Source organism: Ochotona princeps, chromosome 30 (genome assembly GCF_030435755.1).
Source record: "Ochotona princeps isolate mOchPri1 chromosome 30, mOchPri1.hap1, whole genome shotgun sequence".
Lineage (NCBI taxonomy): Eukaryota > Metazoa > Chordata > Mammalia > Lagomorpha > Ochotonidae > Ochotona > Ochotona princeps.
The window spans coordinates 5,323,395-5,342,283 of NC_080861.1; the positions used below are offsets into that span (position 1 = coordinate 5,323,395).

General features: G+C 44.4%; 1 protein-coding gene across 5 annotated transcripts in view; it reads right to left on the reverse strand.

Annotated features, from left to right (window-relative positions):
* The window catches only part of NEK11 (NIMA related kinase 11), a 112,314-nt gene that overhangs the window by 43,110 nt on the left and 50,315 nt on the right, over positions 1-18,889 (reverse strand). For all 5 annotated transcript variants that reach the window (XM_058657106.1, XM_058657108.1, XM_058657105.1 and 2 more), the window contains 3 exons: positions 17,415-17,502; positions 15,052-15,166; positions 2,068-2,213 (listed from right to left, as the gene is read on the reverse strand). In XM_058657106.1, the coding sequence (XP_058513089.1) occupies positions 2,068-2,213; positions 15,052-15,166; positions 17,415-17,502 (349 nt within the window). The remainder of the gene's footprint in view (positions 1-2,067; positions 2,214-15,051; positions 15,167-17,414; positions 17,503-18,889) is intronic.

Consider the following 18,889-nt stretch of genomic DNA (forward strand, 5'->3'; position numbering starts at 1 on the left):
TCCTTTATAATTATCATCTCCCTCAAGAGACTTGAAGAAAGCATCATTTTTTTAATATTCCACTTCAAAATCTCAGTTTGGAGTTAAAGAGTTCCGGCAGTACAGAAAAAGACCAAAAGATATCTGAGTAACTTCTTAATAATAATAGCTCATGTCTGGCAACCCAGTAATTTGTTAAGTTCTAGGCACTCTTTCAGTAACGGAGTATTTCACAACCACTCTGTGAGCGAAGAACTATTATTTTCCTATTTTTGCACACTACAAATCAGTTGCACCATGAAGCTTAGGAACTTGAGACAACTGTCCTGCTGGTGAGAAAGACTGCACTCTATACAGGCGGTCTGATGGGCAACTCCGTGTTCTAACAGCTGGGCCACAGCTGGGGCTTCTGGGGCTAGCAGAGTTCTCTTTCCCCACTTGGTGCTATCTCTTATATATTGTATTCATATGGTTTCTGTGTCAGTGTTATTCTATTTCAAACATCTTAAATTATAACATTAGTAGCTAAAACATTCCCACTCGATGCTAAAATTTGGGTATGCAGTTAACACATTGTGCACCTTGCTGCCAGAGGCACCAAATATAGGCTGTCTGATCGCAAGCGCACTAGTTTCCAAAGTGTATTACGGTGGTGCAGAAGCGAATGGAAAGTGAGTTTTCAGTTGATGGCAGCAGGTTCTGTCTTTTCCCTGAATCCATTGGCAGGAATGGAAAAACGATAGAGGAAAGTTTTTACTTTGAATTCTGCATCCTACTCCATTTCATTCTGTACTCATCTTGCTCTTCCTGTCATCCCTTTCTTTATCTGACCCACACACACCCTACAATTTTGTCTCTCTCTATCTCTCCTTTTTTATAGAACTTCTCACTGGTTATGTTAAATATTATGATGCATTGATTAGTCTTCATTAAAAATAAATTACGAGGCCCTGCGCTGTAGCCTAGTGGCTAAAGTCCTCGCCCTGCATGCGCCTGGATGCCATATGAGTGCTGGTTCATGTTCCAGCTTCTCCACTTCCCTTCTAGCGCCCTGCTTGTGGCCTGGAAAGGCAGTAGAGGATGGCCCAAATATAATCTTTTCTCCTTATATACCTCTTGCTTTTCCCCTCTCCTGAAAACATCCAACAATGAAGGCACATGTCAGAGCTGTTTCTTGGCCTATGTCCAAATAGGGTCATATTTATTAGAGAGAGAGAGAGAGAGAGAGAATATGTCTCCCACTTGATGCTTTGCCAGCCAGATCTCAGCTAGGCTGAAGCAAGGAGCCTGTGACTCCACTCGGGTGTCCCACCTGGGTGATAATGACACAAGTACTTGGTGCATCTTCCACTGCTGTTCTCAGGTGCATGATCAAGGAAGCTAGAGGGAAAGTGGAGCACCTGGGAGTCAGATCAGTGCTTTGCTATAAGATGCTGGCGCTCCAGGTGGCAGTTTAACCTTCCTTGTCACACTACAGGCCTCTCATCTTGTTCTCATGAAAGAGATCTGTGTTATGTGTAAGAATGAGCCATCAGAGGGGGTGAAAGTAGCTAGAAAGATCATCCCTTACACCAGGATCTCTGGGTCCCATTCCCATAATGAAGTTCGGTATTTAAAGGTTTGTATTAAATATAACTCAAAATTATGATTGCCAGGAAAAGTATATCTAAAATTCGTATTCTCCCTTCTAAAGAGGGTGTAAGGGAGGTAAATCACTGTGCATGTGGCAAATACTCAATAAACACTAGTTACTGTTGGAAATAGTAAAGCAAAGACAGTATGCTTCTGCCTCCAATGCCCAACATCAAGGAGAAATACAAATGTTAGGTCATCACAAAGACACCTGCATTGTTGATTTAAAAGTTATATGAGATGTGCAAACAAATGCAGCGTGTATCAGCACCCCTAACTTTCCATGGACGTAAGGCAGATCAGAATCTCAGAATTCATGGTACTCTACCTATCCCTAAGCCAATTAAAACCCATTACCTGGGTCCATTATGGCAACTCTACTTCCCTCTGTCTCCAGGGAGAGTCTCATCAGAACCTTGGACAGTGCCCCGGCATCTGGTGGGACATGGCATGTACCTGTTGGTTTATTCTGTTACCGTCCTTGGTCTCTCTGTCAGGTCCTGAGAACAGGGTGTCTTCTTCCTGCTCCTCACTTTCTTCAGAACAGGAATCAAAGACATCAGTATAATACTCTTCAGCCACTAGCGGGTCTTCTGGGATCTCTGAAATAAAGAATAAAGGACAAGTAGGTGTTACAGTCATCAACATTGCCATGACATTGAAGTCCTCAGATTCTTGCACCAGGTAGAAACAGAGAGCTAACACTTAGCCTCCTTTAGGCATTAATAATAACTAACTCAGTACAGACAAGCAGGGACCTTTCCAATAGCGACCACTTTTTGAAGATACAAGAATGAGACTGTGAAATGAGAAGAAATGACTTCTTCAATGTGGAGGCATGAGTTATGACTTTAAAATAAGAGATTTGAGAGTGAACACAGGAAAACACGCTTTGGTGGTAGGGCCCAAAGACATCGCGCACATAAAGTTTTTGACAGAAGTAAGTTGGGGTGAAACTATGTCAACAATTTTCCTGAGAGTTCCTTTTTAAAGATTTTTAGCAGTTAGACCAGAAAAGATGGATAGGAAATATACCAGTGACATTTTGGTAAGGTTGGGGAATATGTCACAATTGTTTTCTAACAGGCGATGAAGGGCTTTCGAAGTGAGTTCACTCTGGTGGGTCCTTCATAGCTGGCGCTACGCATTTGGAAAAAAAAAGTGACTTTAAAAAAAAAGTGACTTAAGCTGATGCCAAGGGATGTGAGTTTCTGTTGCCATACTATTAGTAATTAAAATAAGGTTGGTGTTTATAACAATTTTCAATAAAGAGAAGCCAAGAGCAGATCAGAACAATGCATAACCATGCCAACTCTAATTCATTAATAGGAGCCTAGAAGCGGGGAATTATCCCTGGGCAGAGAGGAGGGAATTACATAATGTGTAATTATGGGTCAGAGAGTGGGGAAGCACCATCTCCTCAAATTGTAAAGTTTTATTTAAAAATTTTACAATGAAGTTCTCAGTATAAATTCTTCAAGATAGGAAACCATGTTTAAAACCTTAAAAGATGGTGTTAGTTTTCATTCTAATAGTTGGTGTGAGAATTCTTAAGAAACAATATTTAGCAAAATACTTACTAAACGTGCAGAGAGAAAAAAAATGGTGTGACTCCCTTCAGCCAGTGACCAGAAGAGCCAGAATGGTGAAGCCAAGTGGAGTGGCAGCGGCTGGAAGCCATGAAAGGGTGGAAGGTTACATGCTCTCTGAGACACTACACTCACCCAATACCAGGTGCAGGTGGCAATGGTGGGGTGACATCAGAATTGTCAGGAGCCATGGACGACGGGCACAGGTAAAGGCACTCCTGCAGCAGGGGTCCTCAGCAGTCCTAAAGGAGCCGTGGACCAGCTTCCCCACTCTCCCAGGGGCTGGGAGGACCAAGTTGACTTTAGGTGATAGGTGATGCTAAGATATGTTGCTGGATACAGTAGCAACAGCATCGCTGGAGGAACAGACTGCTAGGGCAGAGGTGACCATGCCCTTCAGGGAAGGGACTGAACTTCTCCAGGTTGACAGAAAACTCTCCCAGAGCCCAGCAGCCCTCAGTATAGCCACCCCTGCACCATTATAAGAAAATAATCAACTCTGAAACTTGGCTGTCTTGGAAAAGACATTTTGATGATTTCTGAACTTCAACAGGCACTGGGTTGTATTTTTCCTTTTCAATTTTGTTTTAAAAGCCTCCTCTGCCCCCACAGTGAACCATGAAATGGTATATGGAGGTTGTGCCATGAGTCATCCGTTGGGCGGGGAGCACACAGCTCACGGCGGCCAGGCTCCCAGGGGCACCTGTTCCCGTCACTCATTGGAGCTCAGAAGTTACAGAGAGGAAAAGGGGGATTGGAAGACCAGCGACTGCTGCCTGCTCTGGTGAGTCACCCCTATTCAAGATTACCACAGGCCCTGGCTTTGGGACCCCAGGGAGCCAGTACCCACGTTCCAAATGGCTGCCACATCTCTATTTTGTTACAAAGAGACTGCTTCTGGGCCCATGGGCAGCAACTGTGATTTCTTTTCCATCACACACAGTTAGTGGGGCTCCAGGTCTGCAGGAGCCTATTTGCTGAGGAACATTTGGAACCCACGTACATTCTCGGTAAAGCACCAACAGGCCCCAGCCAAACGAACATCTGATGTTCCCAGGGAGAAATGGGCTCCCTGTGGGTCTCGGAGCACTCAGCCTTGCAGTCACCTCTGATCTTCCACCACCATGATGCTGTCTCATACAGCCTGTGCACATCACACCTGATGCACTGACCATGTCACGTACCCTGCCTCCATGACTCCCCCACTGCCAGTAAAGCGAAATGCCTTACCTTATGTGGCTAAACCAAACTTTCCCAGGCCTACCCTCCCCAGCAGTGAATTTGGTGGCCATCACTTCAAAACATGTACTGAAAGGGACTCTGGGTAGGCCCTAGGCTGGGTTCAGGCAGTTTTACAAGTTTTCCAGGTGACCTTAGGGTCAAAACTCAATATTTTGTAATCTGAACTCGCTTTTGTTTTCCAATATCCTTTCTTCAAAGCCCTGTATCTTCTAGAATTGCCCTATCCAATATGGTAGCCGCTAGAACACAAGGTTATTTGAGTTAAAATTGTTAAGATGAAATAAAATGGCAGATTCAGTCATACTAGCTGTATTTCGAGTGCTCAGCAGTCACCTGAGATGAGATTATAGAATTGCCCCCAAACTGCAGAACATCCTACTGGACAGTTCTGTTTGGAGGGTCTTCACTCTACACATGGAGCTTTCTTGGGCCACAATCTGGTTAGATTTTTGGAAGCCCTGGGTTGTGGGGTCACCTCACCGCTCTGCCTCAAGTTCAACCTGTCTTCACCATCACCAGTCCCCACTGAGCAAGGAGAAAAGCAACCCTCCAAGCCCTGGACTTAGCAAGAAATAGGCAGAGTCTCTCACACACTTGTCCTTGACCCCTGCAGGTCCCCGGACCACCTCCAAGACGTGACAGAATCAGACCTCTCACCTGTGAGGTCCCTGCTTTTCTATCTTCTTCTACACAACACACATCTAAACACAGCCCTTTCACAGCTGCCCAACCCACTTGGCAGAAGGGTTAAGCTCCTGGGTCTCCCAGAACCCCACCGTGGACAGTGCCTTCTGTGACCAAGCAAATCCACTGTGTCCAGAACAGCACTAATTGCAAGTAGAACAAACGTGAAATGTGAACAGCTTCTCTGTAGTCTTGAAAGCCGAGACAGTTGCTGCTTTTCCATCACTCCAACGCTTTCTTCTGTCACATAATAAGCTAGAGGTTAGAAATTTGACCTTTTCTAAAATAAACTCCTAAAATAAGAGCTAAAATTAACTATGTTGATTAGCTTAGCCTACAGCCTCACACATGAGGCTATGAAAAGAAATAATTTTCTTAGTCAAAATGCATATTCATGACCCTTGCTGTTGCTAGGGATAAATTAAGTACAGTACAATACTTTTTTTTTAATACAGGATAGCAGATTCTGCTGTTAAGTTTTTTTCAGAGTGACATTTCTATATTTGATCAAATATAATAAAGGTTGTTCACTCCCCCTACACACACACACACACACACACACCACTAGAAATAACCTTGCTGATTTCTTTTGGAAATAGATCTCTCTGAAGCTTGAGACTCTGAGCTCTTAGCTATGTGTCAAGAGGATTCTCCCTCAGGCACAACTATAACATTTCTCTGAACTTTCTGGTTGGAAGAATAAAAGCCAAAATGACTGAGTAAAATTTTTGTCTTTTCACCATTAGATTCAAATACACGAATCCAAACCAGGGAATCTCTTCTCCTAGTGGGGAACACAGGGAGGTTGCACAGAGACCCCGAGAGAGCTGGGCTGTTTCAGTAAAATCAAAGGGACTGTTTTGAAAAATGAGGAAGAGTAAAATTGCAAGAGTTAAAGCAAAAAAATGTTCCGCATTTCCTATTCTAAGATCTGAATGGGATTCTCCTGAAAAGTCCCTTGAACACTCTACAGGATCAGATAGAGCGTGGCAATGAGACTGTATACAGATTTGCATCCACAGGTGCTTCTGCTGGGTAACCAACTAGAACTGTGCTGACTCCGTCAGGGCTTTGAATGCTATTATCAAATGTACCTAACGTTTCAAATACCATTCAACCAAGGGTAATTTTATATCTTCCCAAAAGAAAATTAATCAGAATGAGGCTACGTTAACTTAGAAGTACTCGTACCATGACAGAAACTGAAACAGAAATAGCTACACAGGCAGTTCATCAGAGTTGGTACAGAACAGTCCATCTAGAGTTCATCTCTGTGATTCTGTGCCCCAAGGCACAGAGCACACTCCACTGTCACCAAGCCTCCTGGCCTCGGAAGGTTTTATTGCCATGATGATAAAAGCTGAACATCCACCTGATATAATGTGCTGACTGCATTTGCTGAAGCCTCAGCTCTCCAAGGACCCTTCCCCCGTCTCCCTGGGAAACTCAAAAGTAACACAAAATAATTTATCAGATAATTTGCATCTTATTTGGGATTCCTCAAAGATGAAAAGCTGCTGTGCCTCCAAATGTTGGAGCCAGGCATGTGGGTGATTGCTTTCAAATCTCCCCAACTCTTCGGAAGAAACATGTAATGAACATACTTCACCTTCAGCATAAGATTATTCCTGCAGGAGGCTCTTTCCAAGGATTTAAAAATCTTGCCTGTACCTACTTAGCACTTAAAATGATGTCAATTAAAGCATAAAAGTGCACCATCTCAGTATGACTTCAGATGTTCATGATCCTTATGGAAATACTGGCAACATTCATTCTGCTTATTAATGATTTCATATCCACAAAATTTAAATAGAGTGAGGATTTTACCTTACAGCACCCTATTCATGAAATGGGCGCCCACTGCTTCATGATCTTCTTTTCAGTTTATTAAAAATTGTTTAACAGGGCAGTACACATGGAGAAATTATTCATGATATCCTGAAATATTTAATGCTGGCCCTTCTGGTGCCTCAGCTCTTACCGGCCACGCAGCCCTCCCGAGGGACCCCTGGAGCATGTGAGTCTTTCAGGGAGTCTAACCTCTACTTCCTGCTCTCTGCGCCTTTCCACTCTTGCACTCTCATTAGCATACAGTGGAGTTTGCCAGAGTCTACTGGGCAGATACTGTCAAAGGGGTAAAATAAATAGATGAAAGGAAGATTCAAGCTGCCTTCCCTGAAACCAACCATTAAAAAAGAAACTTTGAGATGTAAAACAATCTCTTCTCTTCGTGTATTTTTTTTAATTTTGGCAAACATAATTCATTTTCATAAGAAACACTCCTCTTCTGATGACATGTTAGCCAATAGGTATTAGTTAAATGGCTACTTTTTAAGTCCTCAGTTTTACCTTCTGATACATTATATATCTGTAGCTCTAATCCTCCTGAAGAAAACAAGAGGCTAAAGATGTCCTGGGACCGGAAAGCTTGGGGATGGCTAACCTGGAGCATGTGCAGTAATTGCGAATGCCATCATTCGCAAGGAGCTCCTTATTCAAGTGCCTGAGGTTAACATAGTTAACAAAGCGAATCAACATAACACACTCCACTGGGTGTAATCCTACACCCAGCACACAACACCATTTCTGCAGTAACCCTTTCCAGAACAGGTCACCACTTTCCAACTAGGAGAAAACATCAGCCGAACCCAAACCAAAAGACATTCTGCATGGGCCCGGTGGCGTGGCCTAGTGGCTAAAGTCCTCGCCTTGAAAGCCCCGGGATCCCATATGGGCACCGGTTCTAGTCCCGGCAGCTCCACTTCCCATCCAGCTCCCTGCTTGTGGCCTGGGAAAGCAGTCAAGGACGGCCCAGAGCTTTGGGACCCTGCACCCGCGTGGGAGACCCGGAGGAGGTTCCTGGTTCCCGGCTTCGGATCGGTGCGCACCGGTCCGTTGCGGCTCACTTGGGGAGTGAAACATCGGATGGAGGATCTTCCTCTCTGTCTCTCCTCCTCTCTGTATATCCGGCTTTCCAATAATAATAAAATATTTTTAAAAAAAAAAAGACATTCTGCAAAATCCATGAGCAGTATTCATCAACGTCAAGGTCAGGAAAGGCAATGGAAAGCAGGAAATGTCACAGATTTGAGGAGACTAAGGAAGACACGGCGAATGACTGAATTATGGGATTCTGAACCTAGACATGCTTTCCTTGTTGTGGATTAAACAAAGGGTCATTAAGCAATTTGTTATTGTTTCTGTACATGTCTGTAAGGAGTTAGCTTTAAATTCCAACCAGGAAAATAAGCTTTCTTGGTGATGAAGTAACTTGCCCACATGGCTACCCTTAAGGCCACAATTTGACAAGTGGGGCGAAGCAGCCAGTGGCATTTTATCTCCTCCATAAACGCAAACACCATAACAAAGACTGCACTGCAAATCACACTTAATGCATTAAATAAAGTGAATTGAATGGCTTCCTGGATGGTTAAAAATGGAAATGTTATTTCAAAGTTATTCTGTGGAATTGGAGAAAACATTGCCACTTGCATTGTCTTGTTCAGTATGATACGGCTGCACTCTCTCCTTCATGTACTGTGCTATTTGTATGCCATCTAAATTATTCTTCTCTAAAGGCCTTAAAATAGTATTACTATTTTCATTGCATAGATGAGTAAAGCTGAGAAATGTCATTACGTATTACCTAATTTTGGCCTGTGTCCACCAGATAGTAAGTGGTACAAACGAGGAAACAGCACAGTCTGCCCCAGACCTCTTTCAAACACTCCATGGGTTCTGTGATTCATCTATGAATACTCCAGAAATTTTAGTTTTTCTTACTTTGCACACTGGGGAGTAAGGCTGCTTGAGGAAAGTGCTGCATTATGCACTTTCTATGCAAACACTACCTTACTCATCTCGACCATGTAGAATGGCTCCAATGAGCCACTCTGGCCTCTTCACAGATGTGCCTCTGGGCTCCTGGTAGGATCTGCTCATTATCTGAATGGCACACAGTCAGCCAGCAGCCCCTCCTTGCAGTTTACTGGGCACCAGCTGCGCATTTCAGCTTGGCCGGAGGGGTAGCAAGGCACAGTATTTCTGCCCGATGTGGGCTTCTTCTGCAAGAAGGCTTGTACCAGAGCTGTCACTGCGCTGTTGGAGGCTGTCAAACCACAGCTTCATGCAGTCTGCTTCCCTTCCAGATCTGTTCTCACCTGTCAGGCTTGCATTGTAGCCTGTCCACTCCCCACTTAGGGTATTGTCTTTCTTCCAATAGACTTGAGTGTCGATGCACTTCTAACTCTGACCTGCTATCTGCTTCTCAGGGGACCCAATCAACATACAACAAATGGGGAAGGGGGGTTGGATTTTCACACAGGGACGCTGCCAGATCTGTTATTAAAAGATAAAATAATCCATCAAATCAGTATTACTTGAGTTTTGATTTCTAGAAAGCGCTCCCAATGATTCCATGAGGAAGCTAAAAGCAGGTCTGCATGTGTAGCACAGACCATACTGTATACATCCTTTTCTGTGCCCATTAAACTCATCCTTTGGCAACAAGTAGCAGGATGTTTCAAAAAGTTGATGGAAAATGTGTAGCATGAAAAACTATGCCTGAATTTCAAAATTCTTTGGCATCACAATAAACTTATCCTTGGATTTCACTTTTCCACAAACCCCTTGTACACTAAGGAGACTGGGAGGACTGTTTTGTGGTTGTTTAGCCACTTCCATTAAGTTAATTACTTTTTTGGCAGAATAGCGCACATTTTTGCAATACTGGTAACTTTGCAATAGAGATGATCCAAATGTCGGGTTACCTGTAAAACAGGAAGCAATGGCTAGGAAGCAGAAGCAGATGCCTGTGTCTAAGGAATGCCTTTATTTCTCATCCTTCGGCATCCATCTGATGAAAATAAATTACAATAGCCTTCAGGAGAAGAACGCTGGGTGCATGCCCACGTGCCGCTATTAGGTTTTCTAGCCACTTATTATTGTGCTGTTTGTCTAGCTGAATTAAGCTGTGCAAGAAACGCATGCTGCTTACGACCAACACGCATCAATGCTCTTTACTGGAGTTCCCCTCTGGATTTCACCTTTGATTCAGTGAATATTTGCAAAGTGCCAGCTCTGCCCAAGTCACCGTGTGAGCAGCTGGACAAACACGGCCCATGTTTTCCGTGGGCTTCGAGTCTGCCCCAGTGGTGCTCGCGTCTTCATGTGTGTATCACTGGGCTTCTGCTTAAAGCACACCTCTGATCCAGTAAGGCCAAGCAGGGTCTAACAAGTTCTCTGGGTACTGTAAGGCTGGCTTAAGGATCATGCTTTAAGTAACAATGGACTAGCCCATTGGTTCTCAGCTGCTGTGAGAAGACATCCCCAGGAATGTGTGTGCTTCCCAAAAGTGCCACCCTGAGAATCCCAATCAGGGAATACTGTCATTGTGATGGAAAATATATGCTATGTTGATGATGCTGTCAGCTCCCTTTGAGCTGAGGGAGCAGTTATTGTAGGTATATGAGTTCCTGAGAGCAGAAGGTAAGAGGCAAGGAGGCATAGAACAACATTTAAGCAGCAGCAGCCTTCCCGGGGTGAGAGAGAGCAAGGCCAGTGAGCTGCTGCATGATCAGGGCGCTGACTCCCTTTCAGCCTTGAAGACACAGAGCTTTAAGGGCCACAACACATGGTTTGTTTTGTTTTGTTTTTTTATTTTTCATAATACAGTTCCTTAGGGTCAGGGGCTTCCCTTCTTGCTCCTTCCCCATCTCACCTCCCCTCTTCCCCGCCAGGTTTTCCCCTATACTATAACAATAGAATAGTCCTTCAACAACCTCCACTGGTCCATCATTCCTCTATTTAAGTGTGTCCTGACGTTGCAGGATAGACAATGGCAGCAAGCCCAGCATCCTATTGTCAAGATTTTTAAACTTTTTCCTAAACTGACTTTTTCTTACTCAGTCATCTGCCATCCTCCCCAAGCATAAATTTCTCATTTAGGGTGCCATAAACACACACAAAAAATTGGTCTGTTCAAAATATGTGATCTCCCAAACAAAAGGAAACTAAATATATGGCTAGACACCATATGTTCGTAAGTAACTACTTATGCAAATTGTCAAATTATTATGTCTTCAGATGAGACTGTAGGGGAGGTGAAGAAAGGAAGGGGGTTAATTTAATTCTATGCTATTTGAAGTTAGGAAAACAGGTCATATACACTTCAACTGGGCGTGGGGTTTTGTCTGTTCGTTTTGCTTGGATTCAAAGGAGAATCATCAGTGTTGGATAGAGTGAGTCACTGATCCTTGCAACCCAAAATACCCAGGTGCAAACTGCAAGGGGAAATTTCGAGCATCTTAAATTCATCCACAGATATTTGCTTTGTCAGTTATTCTGCTATCGTAAGAATTCACATAAATTCTTTAAAGGATCCATGGCCAGATGAGGAAACCCTAGCGACTCGAGGTTGCCTTGTGAACTGCAAATGCTGACAGCTTTCATAAACACACTCCCTGCAGACAGCTGGGAAAAGTTTACTTTTATTTTGAAATGAGTTGCATTCATTACATCACTCACACCTAAACACATTAGCATGAAACCTGCCAACTGTTTTGGGTCTATTTTTCAGGAGCAAAAGATAAGTCAGTGAGGAGCTATGAAGGGTGTTAGACTGCTCCCCCAAAGCCTGAAAGTGTCTTTTTATTGTTTTTTGGAGGTGTGTCATTTCACTCCAAAGATGAAAGCGTTTGATAGGTGATCTAGGAGGTTCCTTCACCTGCAATAATTAGCATCTGGCCAAATTATCACAAAGCAAATCATAAAAGTCACTTTACAAAGATCACAGAAGACACAAATATCTAGTGTCCGATGTAAGCCTCAATTTAAGATATTTCCATCACTTCAAAAAAAGATTAAGGTTGATGTAAGGACCGAGTACGTGCTGGGCCGAACCAGGCTGGACTGCAACACCCATTGGTTCCAGTGCAAGTCAGGACTGAAAACAGAACCAGCCCAGCAATTGAAACCACCAGCTAATCGTGGTGATGGACTGTGCCGGGCCCTGTGCTTGCTAGAACATACAAGAATCTGGTCTGGGAATACCTCAAAGTTTCTTTGGAGATCTCCCCAATCGAACTGCTGGTCTCAGAACCCTAGCCAAGAAAAGACAGAGGACAGAGCAAGTCAATCAACCACCTCAGCTATATGTTGACAGCGAAATACTGGGCAATTGAAGACTCTATGATGGACTGTGTCAATCAGTGGATGACGTCATCGAGCGAAACTGGCAGCGATTCATAACTGGAGAACTATTAAAACCATTTGAGCAAGGATCTCAGAGCATGCCCCACATCCGGGACTTGGGGTGGGTGGGAAACCGGGTGGGGCTTCTCCCTCAATATCCCCCTTTACCTCAGGTACATGATGGAAACAATATGGACATAATACTATTACCCACTTCCCTATACCCCCTGAACCTTTTTTTTTTTTTTACCGTAATTAACGATGTAAAGATTGTCAACAAAAATACAATAAAAAAAAGCTTCTTATCAACAAGAAGCAGGTAAAAAAAACAAAAACAAAAACAAAAACAAAAGATTAGCATGAAAAATCAAAGGTCAAGAATGGTGGTTACATGCCTGGAAGCAGATACAATCCCATAAACCTGTATTAGTGTTTTACGGCTACTGAGACAAATCCCCATAAAAGTAGCTGACTTACAACAACACAAAGTGATCACCCACAGTTCTGTAGCTCGGAAGGGTGAGCCACTCAGGAAGCTCAGATCCAGTTGTCGACCCTACATTTACCTTTCTGGGGCTCCAGAGAGAATCCCTTTCCTTGCCGCCTCCAGCTTCCACAAGCCACCTGTTCTCCATGAATGACGGCCCCTCCATCCCAGCCACACCAGTCTCACCCAGCCATCTCCCTGGTTTTCTCTTCTTCTGCCTTCTTCCTCCATTTGTCAGGCCTCCTGTGACTAAATGTAGTCCACTCACATCGTCAGGATACTCTCCCTCTCTTAAAGTCAGCTGATTAGCAAGAATAGATCCATCTGCAGCTCTAACTCATTCCTTTTGGCCATGTAGCCTAAGACATCTACAGGTTCCAAGAGTCAGGATGGATGTCTCCAGAGCCCCTTCTCCTGCCTGCCATATTGTTTTCTTTGGCTGGTAGCTGGAGTTAATGAGGAGTTACAAATGTTGCTCTTACAAATATTAACTGTTCACCAGAAGTTTTGGTCGGGCTTCTTATGGCTCCCAAATGCAATTTTATATATTCAGAACTGAACCAAGATGTAAGAGCCAATTTAAAGATGCTTAACAGGGGCCCAGCGGCGTGGCATAGCAGCTAAAGCCCTCGCCTCGAATGCGCCAGGATCCCATATGGGCACCGGTTTTAATCCCGGCAGCTCCACTTCCCATCCAGCTCCCTGCTTGTGGCCTGGGAAAGCAGTCAAAGACGGCCCAAAGCTTTGGGACCCTGCACCTGTGTGGGAGACCTGGAAGAGTTTCCTGGTTCCTGGCTTCGGATCGGTGCGCATCGGCCCGTTGCGGTCACTTGGGGAGTGAATCATCAGACAGAAGATTTTCCTCTCTGTCTCTCCTCCTCTATGTATATCTGACTTTCCAATAAAAAATGAACAAATCTTTTTAAAAAAGATGCTTAACATATAGTGACAGTTCAATTTTTTAGTTTCTAACCATAAAATTTAAAGATTGAGAAACACATAAGTTTTTATTGTCAGCTTTCTCCATCTAGTTTATTATATAAAGAGGTTTGTTTCCATTTAAATTGAGTTCAAGTTAATGTATTCATTTGAAAGATGATAAAGAAATGTACCAGCATGATGGAAACATTGGCTTCCCACAATTCAACTGAATACTCCTGGGTTTTGTTAACCACCCTTAATTTCATAATCAGATGACTAAGGCAGATTGGTATGACCAATCACTCGTGCTTCGGTATATTTAAGACTCTTCCTTGGGCACAGGGAAGAGTGAACTGCCCATGTCAGCCTGAAGAAAGAGCTTCCTAAGCTAAGCTATTGGTTGTTGATTTTTCCTCCCACCTACTCCTTCTGTTGCCAGTGAAGCCGCATGTTGGAATGGTGGTAGCAGGAAATAAGGAACGTCTGGCTCTTTCAACACTGTAAAGGGAAGAGCTGTCCTGGAAGCGGAGCAGACAGGATGCAAACTGGTGCCCGTGTGAGATGTGGGTGTCACAGGCAGCAGATTTAACAGCTACAACAAAACTCTGGCCCCCAAAGGACGAATTATTATTATTCCTGTTTCATGGATAAGCAAACTGAGAACTGGAGAGAATGATTTAGCAGGGGATTCCCTGAGACAACAGCTTTGTTCTCTACCAAACCTCAAAACTCCCCGTCACTGCGCTGTGGTGCACCCCTCTGCTTGGTGACAGCTCTGTTACTTTTCCAGTAATGTCTGCATGTAGGAACAGCCAGTTTTCCAAATCTTGGCTTTATTGCTTCCGTTTAGATATGTGTGGGTCACAGGAGTCACCTGTAGAAGAGGGTGACAGTGCTTGCCCACTGTAGTTTTGCAAAGTTAGGTCAAGGAGGATATAGCTGAGTCCTTACCAGGTGTTAAGTGTCCAACTCTCCTCTGCTGCTACAATGGAGCTAATGGGATGAATGGAGATTTGGCTTGTCTACGTTGTCTGCTGGGCACAGCCCGGGTCTGCCAAGCTGATGGCAGACGGTTGCACATGAAACCCATATGTAGTTTTGATAACACACACTTTCACAAGCTTTTTGAACACTTCTCACATGCATAGATTGCAAAAATGTTTTGCACCAAAATAAACATGTTTTTTTCCATTTTCCCAGAGCTTTCTGAAGTCCCCTTGTACATCAGAAATGTTCTGAAAGCCTAGCCAGGCTCACTGCAGAACTAGCCACAATAACCCAGTTATCAGCTGAGAGCAGCCTCTCAGAACTGATGCAAACACATACCATGATGTCCAAAGTCAACTAGGGTGTCCTCTATGCCTGACTCAAGTTCACTGTGGCCCAGGGAAGGAAGAGGCTGAGACGCCGTCAGCTTCTCTGAAGTCAATTGATCGAAACCCTTGAAGAAGATAATTAAGAATTGGTGAGAGCTGATAAAAGGGGGTAGAACTACCACAAGCAAAACAACATTAATAATGTTCTTGTTGAGAAGACTCTGGAAGCCAATGCCTACCTCCTGAAACAGGTCCTATTTTCCAACTTCAGGAAGCTAACTTGGGGGCAAAGAAACAGTCAATGAGAGGGGTGGACCTTGGGCGAAGCAATTTGCCTGCATTGACCTCAAGCAGGAAACAGGACTATGGAGTCAGGCTGGAGGCCCAGTGTGCAAAACCGAAGGCACTGACGTTCAGGCTCACACAGGTGGAGGCCCCCGGCAGCTGAGGGCATGGGTCTCCTTCACCGTGCGCCCAAGGGGTCTCACCCATCTCACCTTGCTCCATCCCTATTCAGTTTCCTTGAGATTAAAGCTTTTTTGCTTTAATGAATTCCATGTTGTCTTGGAGCTGCCTTTAAAATTCCTGAGACTCTGTGACTCTATGAATTCCAGTTTCGTAAAGAAAAATATCTATAAGGTCACATAATGAAAAAACTGACTCTTGAAAAACAAATATAAGTTTCCCAGATACACCAACAGGTATTTCAACAAATCACTTGAGTCCCTTTTCCCAGCTTCATTTGCAATGTGTCTTTGCAATCTGCAGCTGATGCTGAATTGACCTATTTTCTTTGATGAATGGCTTTCAGGAGGAATCGCTCCAGGAGTTTCTTATTAAAAAGGAAATTAAGAAGAAAGTTCAACCAATTCTACATAAATAGATGAAATGAAGTTATGCCTAATGGCAGTGAGCCATCTGTGAGAATGTCGTCATAGAATGTTCTTAAGAAATCTGCTTTCTGTATCGGGCAATGATTATTTCAGGAGACGCAGTTATACCAGATTTTCAAGGGGTCCCTGAAAGCACCCAGATAACTCGGAGAACAAAGAACAGAGCTGGAGAGATGGCTCAGTGGCTAAATCCTCTCTTTGCAGGCACCAGGATCCCATGGGGATGCTGATTCATGTCCCAGCAGCTCCACTTCCCTGCCAGCTCCCTGCTTGTGGCCTGGGAAAGCAGCAGAGGACGGCCCAAAGCCTTGGGACCCTGTACCCGTGTGGGAGACTGGAAGAAACTCCTGGCTTTGGATCGGCTCAGCTCCAGCCATTGTGGCCATTTAGGAAGTAAACCAACAAATGGAAAATCTTTCTCCCTGTCTTTCCTTCACACCATCACAATCATGTATGTCGCAAGATAAAATGTGGGTTTTGTCATGCATAGGGTGGAACTCGGTCATTTTTAAAGCTACCAGCCTTTAAAGAAAAGGTGCCTAACCTGATTCCACATTTGACTGAGCAGCAAGATTCCAAAGACCAGGCTCAGCCAAGCAGAAAATGTTTGCCAAAATGCAAGGCTGTCAGTTCAGGTCCGAATAGCAAAGCAAGCTACTCTCCTCCGTGTCTCAAAGACTTTTTATAACACATTCCAAGAGGGTCATGGAGAGAGCCCATCCACAGCCCTGGCTTCAACTCTCTCCAGCTGCTTTCGAACTGTGAAGTGGTTTGCTTCAACTAGCAGGAGAGAAGGGAGAGGAGACAGAAACCAGAGCCCCCATTAGCTTAGGAAGAAATGAAATCATCAATACATGGATGGGCCAGGGGCCAGCCGGCAGTCAACACCGACAGCGTCTTCCTCCCGCATCCTCTTTCTTCAGCCTCTCAGATCAGTTACCCAACCGCTTTCTTGTATTCTAGTTGACTCTTTCAGCTCAGTGATGTCTCTCCCTAGACTGTACAAAGCCCTTCAGGCTCCTCTGCAGTATATGGCTTCCCCATGGCTTCTTACGCACATAGTGCTGGCCTCACTCCCGTGCCCGTGAATGGGATGAAACTGGCTTTTCCCTGCCTGGCTGCCTCTTTATCCTCCTGGAACAAACAAGAAAGCCTTCCCTCAGGTTACTCATGCTCTCTTACTCTTGCCCTGTGTCCTCTAAATGTTGTTTTCCCTAAGGAGATGGCAAGCCGTTCTGTTCACTGGCAGCTATGGCACGTCCTGGATGAATTCATTGATCAATAGGTAGACACAGCGGTTTGGAACTGGTGCTTCCCCCACAGATGACCCACATTCTCAGCTCCCCCTGGAATGCACCGTGTTGACATGGATGATTTTGTCTTTTACCCTGCCTTTTTCTCACCTAGCAAGTTCCCTGAATCTGAGGAGTCCGAAACAGGAAAAGATTTGATGTAAAATGTGAAGTAAGAAGGTTCTTACATGGAGCACGTCAGTCCTCAGCCGCCGGAAGCTCCGAGGTTCTTCCCTCCACATCGTAGTTGCTTCAGACTTTTCTCCCACGATTTTTCTGCATAAGGTGAACACAGAACAATAACTACAAATTTCTAAAAAAATCATGTCTATATTATACAGATAAACATGCTCTCTGTCTCAACAGGCAGCAAGAGGAAGGCTGTGCTTAACTCCGATGATCCTGGTTTTATTTTTTAAGATTTACTTAATTATTTTGAAGGCAGATAAGAGAAAGAGTGAGAGACAGAGAGAGAAAAAGAGAGAGAGGGATCTTCTACCTGTTGTTTCATGCTCCAGAAAGGTAGCAATGCCAGGGCTGGGCCCCGAAGAAGACAAAAGCCAGGAGCTTCACTCTTCTCGCCTATGTGTGTGCAGAGGCCCAAGCAGTTGAAACACTTCTACCACCGCTTTCCCAGGCACTCCAGCAGGGACGACGGAACAGCCAGGACCCCACAGGCACCCAAATGGGATACCAGCATTACAGGTGGCAGCTTAAGCAGCTGAGCCCCGCAACACTGGCCCATCCTTCTCTTTTCAGGAACACCCGTCTCGTGCTTGGATGAGAATACAGTGCTCAGCCCCTCAGGTCGGGGTGTGGTGACAGGGTCTAGGTCCCCAAGGGCTAGCACAGGACTTCACACTCATTAACTCAAAAGGCGCTTCAGGATGAACAAACCCACAGAAGGGAAGACAAAGTTCCCTACCGAAGAACTCACAGAAATTATGCGAGTCACTGTGGTCACTGTGGAAGGGGAGTTTTCTACAGGCACCACGCCATCTTCGCTCCCTCTAGCATAAGGAAGTAGAGGTAAACAGACCAGCTTCTAAACTGCAGCAAAGATTTCAGTCCTTACTGGGCAACCCAGATGTTCAGATAACCAGATTTTTAAAAAATTTCATTGATTGCCTTTTTGGTCAAGTTATCTTGTACATAACTTGGCATAACCCTGTATACAACTGGCTTCTATACACCTTAAAATAGCTAGAGGGTACTATTCAACCTTCTCGTGTCTATTTTCATTTTAGTATTTGGCAGTTTATAGTGCTGAAGCATAATTTTGCTGAACTTGGCAGATTTTAGGATAGTCTAAACTGGCTTATACCTCTAACAAGGCATATGTCAACAGTTGAGGTGCAGAACAGTTTTAGGAGGGGTGTGCAGAGAAATCTTCAATACCCCAGTGAGGACTGCCACATCATATGGCCACTCTGGGTTTCATTTTCCAAGAAACCTCCATGCCATCTTCCTTAACCACTGCACTAATTTACACTCCAGCAATGCTGGGCTACCGCTTGCCATTTCACTTCTCATAATTCCCTATTACCCTGGTGCCATCTCTCCCTTCCCAATGGCACTGACCTGAGGCTAGACTCCTGGGGCCAGTGCTGTGGCTCCACATGCTAAAGTCTCCACCTGCAAGCCCCAGTATCCCACAAAGATG